Below are 6,498 nucleotides of genomic sequence, written 5' to 3' on the forward strand. Positions count from 1 at the left end.
GAGTTAAGTCTAATTTTAACTCAACATTTTTTAATTCAGGTATGTGTACATTTCAACCCATTTTATATGCGATTTGAAACATTATTTATGTACAACCATTATATAATACATTGACAAATAAAGATATTTTCACTACTCTAAAATCAATTATAGACACTCAGTAAATTAGGTATAATTATTTAAAGACTGATTTACAGTACTAACTTTAAAAATTAAATTCAGTAACAACTACTAAAAAACGCCCAAACATTTAAAGTGAATGATTTTTTAGTTGTACACGAAAATCAGTTTCAAGTTTTCAATCAGTGAATATATTTAGTACGTTATGATATTTTGCATTTTTTATCCCAAGAACGCACCCTGATGGAGACCTCGGCGACCAGGTTGCGAATGTTGGGGTCATTGAAGGCCAGGGACGCCGTGGGCGAAGGCAGTACCACAGTACCCATCACGATCTTGCCGAGCATGGAACCCCTTTCACGTAGTTTCTTGGTGAGCTCACGCGTGTCCACGCCGGACACTCCAGGTACACCTTGCTCGGCCAGCCACTGCGGCAGAGTGCGCGACTGCTGCCAGTGACTGGGCGTGTCACATACCTCTGCCACCACCAGCCCCGCCGCCCAAATACGGTGTGACTCGAACCACCTAATTTACGAACAAATAAGATTTGTATTTTCCTGATAGTAAAATTTGTGTAATTATTACTTACTTGACATTTTTTACAAAATTCACTTCAGGTTTGAACATTTTCTTCAGTACTTCATCAGTACTGTGGTGATAAATCAGACTTGTTTTGTGACTGAATTCTTACGAATGAAAAATTGATACAGTGAAATTTGTTTAGAGTTGAGGACATTTGTGAGTGGAAAGAATCTAAACCATCCAAAAGGAAATTAATCAATAGCTAAGGTTAAAAGTTAATGGGAATGGCCAAAGGTACTTTATGCAAGCTACGCTTTAACCATATACCACACGGCACTTTTTGAGGAGAAACCAATTAAAAATTAAACGCTTAAGAGCTTCAGGGAAATGTTTCATAAAGGCACTCCATAACCATCTTGTACAACAACGATACTAAACCATTGACAAATTCCTGAACCAAGGATGAAATCCTCGTGAAATCAAGAATCACTCCTGAATTTTATACATAACTGGATTACTATTTTTTTTTAATGTATGTAATTTCTTGACTCTATTAAATGTTCGTGATGAACATGCTAATAAAAGAAGTGTGTGTATTGTCAAAGTGCCATATGAATGTCAAATACATCTTGTTTTGCGCAAATAAGATAAAACAATACATTTTTCAAACATCACTGTCACTTTTATCATTGTTATGATTCATGTCAATTGCTTTTTCAATGGTCAATTTTCGTCGTTTTTCCTCTAAGGATGACGTATTTGTACATTCGCCTGCAGCACTACACACGTGTGAGATTAATATGCATAAAATTACACTCTTAAGTTACAAAATTAATACTTATACTGTACTACATGTTAGTATTCGAATTATTATAGTAAAAAGAAAATTAAAACGTTCTATACAATCTAGAATTATTTCTTGTATTAATATACAGGGCAAGGATGATGCAACATTTTTGCACTACAATTGCATAAGTTTTACTGTTTTCTAGTTACAAGCAAAGATTGGAGTTGTCACCGTGTATGCCACTAAACGCACGTAGTTGATAACAGTGACAAAGTACATTACAAATTATGGTGCCCCACCTCTTAAGAGCCAGCTGAGTTTTTCTCCATAAGAACATTGCTAACTTCATGCAGTTTTAAGCTCTCATTTTTATTGTAGTATTCTGATTAATGGATTAATTGATCATTTTAAGGATATAACTAATATGCATCCAAAGGGCTTTTAGGTTTTTTTAAATGCATACATTTTGCATATTTAAACTATGAAGTATAGCAAAGTTTGAGATTTATTTCTGAATAACCCATAAAAATATATATAAAAAAACTATACAAATGTTGGATAAGCACTAAATATTTTTCACAAGCTATTAAATTAATTCTGACATTACAAGATTCTTAATGTCTTTCACATTATAAAGACTTTTTTCTTGCTTTCTACTGCATCATATAGAGATCATATGAGTAGGGAATTATGAGCTGTATATATATTAAGAATAGGGAATTATGATCTCTTGATCAAAAGAGTGCATTATAAGCTTTTGATCATAAGAGTATTCTTATAATCTTTGATCATAAATAAAAATAGGGAATTATGATCTTATGATCATATGAGAAGGGATTATGATCTTGTGATAATAAGAGAAGGGATCACAATCTTGTGATCATAAGAGTAGGAATTATAGTTTGATCATGAGAGTATGGGATTAAGATCTATTGATCATAAAAGTATACAATTATGATCTTTTGATCATAAGAGTAAGGAATTATAATATTTTGGTCATAATAGAAGGGATTATAATCTTTTGTACAGTACTAAATCCTATGCTCTCATCGCATGGTTGCATTATCATGATAGACAATTTTAAAATACAAATTTTAAAGTGCTCACTCTAAAGAGACATTGTAGCTAATTTTGGGGTTGACAATCGACTGTTATTTTCTAAATGTTAATGCTCTGTATAGAAATAGTCAACAAAACTTATAAGATCGATATTAAATCACTATATTTTAATATTTAATTTTCTTATAGTGAAAAGTCTGCAGGGCAAAAAAAATATATACGTGAGAGCCATGGACAACAGATGCATTTTTTCGTGAGACCTCACAAGTTTAATGATTTAGGCTAAGTGGTTTAGCTTGCTTAAATCCAGGACTTGAAAGCTAATATAACTGAAACCTTACGTAAGCCGTGTTGTTGCACTTGACTTATAATTTGCACACTTACCACTTCCACACCGAAAGGTTCACTATTACCATTTGGTGCCTTACTATCAAATTATCATATCAGTACTTCAAGAATTCTTAACATCAATAGTGGCTTATAAAAATTATTTATACAACAAGTTTTTTTTTAATATTGTAATAAATAAATAGGACATTACATGCTTACACAACTAAATAGGACTAAACAATGTAATATATTTTATATTTGAAATATATTGGTTACCAGCTTTGCTAAGGCACATGAAGCTTATCTCAATAATTCCAAATAAAATCCAAGAAACGTGAACCAATTTTGCATTACATGGGAATACAATTTTTCATGCCAATGGTACAATACTCTTCTTTAAGAAAGAAATTGATCACCAGCTACGCTAATTTTGGTCAGGGTCGAAAAAGGAGGATTGGAAAATAATTAAAAATACTAAATGGAAAATTATCTCACAGAAGTAACCTTTTGGCTAACTCTGTTATATCTACATGACTGACAGTTAGTTTATTTAAATTGCGCTTGGTTAAAAATACTAACTAGTGAAAAAATTCATAATTTGATATTTGGAAGTCTTTTTCAACTTTTAAATTTTAATTCCTACCCAAAACTAGTGTCGCTGGCAACCCATTTTTTTCTTACAGATCAATCTATCTATTTCACAAAAATGAGATTGTTCTTATACAAGGCAAGTTGGCACTCACTTTTGTACTAATAAACTTTTAATAAATAAGTTGTCTAAATACACTATCAGAATACAAGCGTTGGCTTCCTGATATTTTGTCACTTGGTACATACGTTCCATGTAATAATAAAATACCTGGGTAATTCGAATTCATCCTTTTCATCACTTGGTACTCCATAATTTCCAATGAGTGGGTAAGTCAGAACCAGGATCTGAGCGTGATAGGATGGATCTGTCAGGGACTCTGGGTAGCCCACCATTCCCGTCTGGAACACTACACAGAAATTCAAAGTTATTTGGTCTCTGGTGACTTCCTGTGAAGCGAAATGAAATAAAATATTTCTTTATTTGAGATAAAATTAGAGTCTCATGGTCCTTTCTTACATTTGACCTCATCTTATGGAAGGTAAAATATATTTCTTTACAGCATTTCAGGTAATTGTAGAGCTAAATGAATTTACTTATAAAATATTTTAATATGCATTTGAATTTAAGTGACGTACTTGGTGGTTCACATAAAATTTCTCATAAGAGAGTCATTCATTTTGAATAAAAATTATTTTGTGAAAAGAATTCCTGGAAATAAGCAAATTTGATTATAGTAGCCTAACATTCTTACAAAATTTTCATCTGAACCAATTTTTAAATTTATCTTCTAATTTAATTTTCTTCCAATTATAACAAGCCCAGGTCACTCGAGCGCCTCAACCTCTCAAGTTGAATGAGGTAAAGAGCGACATGACATGTGGACAATCTTCTTGTCACTCAGCAATGACAACTATGACATTCTATCACTACACGGACAGCAGGTTTGTCATAGTAAAATTTAAAAGAAGAAGTTGGAAGTTAACCTAAAAATTACTCAGAATTACCAACAATAATTTAAAAATTTCACATCGTAGTTTCCATTACAATAGGTAAATTTTGTAAAAGAAACGTCCTATAAAAAAATTTTGTAAACAATATACTATTAGGTTACTAGTGTAGTGTACTTGATTAATATGCACTAATTTCCAATAAAGTTGCTGAAAGACAGAAAATGCACAGTATCGAACAAAATTCTCTAAATTTGCAGTAACACAATGAGGAATGATAGTAGTGATTTTGCACATTTAAGATATAAACTTAGTAATAAACTATATAACTCTGTCATTTGAATTATTACCTGTATATTGGTAAAAGCATATTTAGTAGCCTAGTTTTTTATACCGCATCATTTTAAACAAAATCCGCAACTCATGTATCATAGGCTAGCAATTTCCAGCCTTCTTACTAATATTTATTATTTTTAAAGCAAGAAAAATAAGTCAGAGAATTAAAAAGAATAAAATTTAAGAAACCAGATTCAAAAGCTAACATTTTTGGGTATTTATAATAACAAACAATTAATTTGTTTTTCAAACATTGTTACTACTGAAACAGTTATGTAGGTAATTTTAATTCTTACACTTTGATATTTTTAGAAAGTTTTTCTGGGTCAATTAAATTGACTTAATTTGTATTCCATCATAAAACACACTCTACAAATTAATATAAGATAAACAGTTAGGGTTAACATTTAAAGGGATGATTTTGCTAGCTTAATTTAATTTGGTTAAGAAATCAGGTTAGGAAGAACCATGGAACCCATTTAATTTTTGCAGAAACGCCAATCGTGTACAGCTTTTTGCAAGTTCCTCATTCTTCAGTGTTTTTAATATTTACTACTGTCTTATATCATATTATTAAAGTACGATTGGTCCAGAAAATCGAAAAAATGTGGATTAATACAATTTTGAATAAAGCGCGTATTCACTGGAAAAGATTTAGCGCAGAACTTAGTCTAATTGGATTTATTACAAAATATTATATTTAGCCACTATTACATTACCAATTATACTGTTTATTATTTATTATAAGGATTGTTTGTTATTTTTAGAAAAAAATACTTGCCAACTTCTCCATCTATAGGCTTGGATGCTCCAAAATTATAACCTGTCAGTACAGTTCCATCCTCTAGGACCAAGGAGCACACCTGTTGCTCAGAATGCATTGTGAAGAGACAATGCTGAAAATATGCACAGTATTAAAGTATTGACGACACCACAGTTTCAAACTAAAGCAAGTGAGTTACACAGTGCTCACACCATGCGGCCGGCACACTGAAAGAACAAAACAACGTGGTTAGCTAAGTGTTGTTTACGTCTACACGTCTGCAGAATTTATTGATGCTACACTATCCTCTACCAATCAGTTCCCTCGGCCAATATGACGTAGTACTCCCACTACCACCTGTTTACTTTGATTTTGCGCAGTCACAATCACAAAGCAAGAACAGTTCATTTTAAAATTTATTATAAAACGTTATTCTCTTTTATTTGAAATAAGTGTTATTGAAAATTAGTCCCGGGTACTTAGCTAAAGTAGTTTTAGCGATTCTGTAACCAACGACATACATAGCATAACATTTGTGACAGTTTTTGTCATATTGAAAAACATCAAACTATTCTAAATCAGTATGTCTGTCTATAGACTACTGAATATCCCTAGAAGAGAAGACCGATCAGACCTTATTTCCTCCAAAATGTCGATCTTATAGGATTTAAAATTATACACGGAAGAATGCAGTATTGGGTTTCATGCTGTTTTCCTAGTGTATTTAGAAAGTATCCTGTCAGACTAATAACTAGAGCAAGGTACAGCTTTCACAAAATCATTCGTACCTGTACAGTTGTTCATCTTTGTTTACAGTTTTGAGTTTTCATGCATGGTGTTGCTTGGCAAGCGTTGTTATATATTATATGGAGTGGAGTACAGTGTTTTGTAGATGGCTTTTACTATACGATTGGTGATAGTAAAAACCGTTATTTGCTGATACGGTTTGTACCTGCCTTTTATGCATTTTATTTTTGTACAATATTTATTTGCGAACTGTATCCAAGATTAATCAGTTAGTAATGATGAAAATAATGTATTA

General features: G+C 31.9%; 1 protein-coding gene across 1 annotated transcript in view; it reads right to left on the reverse strand.

Moving 5' to 3' along the window:
• LOC124367257 (CAD protein-like) overlaps window positions 1-5,747 on the reverse strand; it is a 90,138-nt gene extending 84,391 nt beyond the window's left edge. Inside the window, 3 exon segments of the mRNA XM_046823956.1 lie at window positions 360-645; window positions 3,678-3,816; window positions 5,475-5,747. Of these exon segments, the coding sequence (XP_046679912.1) occupies window positions 360-645; window positions 3,678-3,816; window positions 5,475-5,574 (525 nt within the window). The 5' untranslated portion in view covers window positions 5,575-5,747.
• Window positions 5,748-6,498: the final 751 nt, after the last annotated feature.

Source organism: Homalodisca vitripennis, chromosome 8 (genome assembly GCF_021130785.1).
Source record: "Homalodisca vitripennis isolate AUS2020 chromosome 8, UT_GWSS_2.1, whole genome shotgun sequence".
Taxonomy (NCBI): domain Eukaryota; kingdom Metazoa; phylum Arthropoda; class Insecta; order Hemiptera; family Cicadellidae; genus Homalodisca; species Homalodisca vitripennis.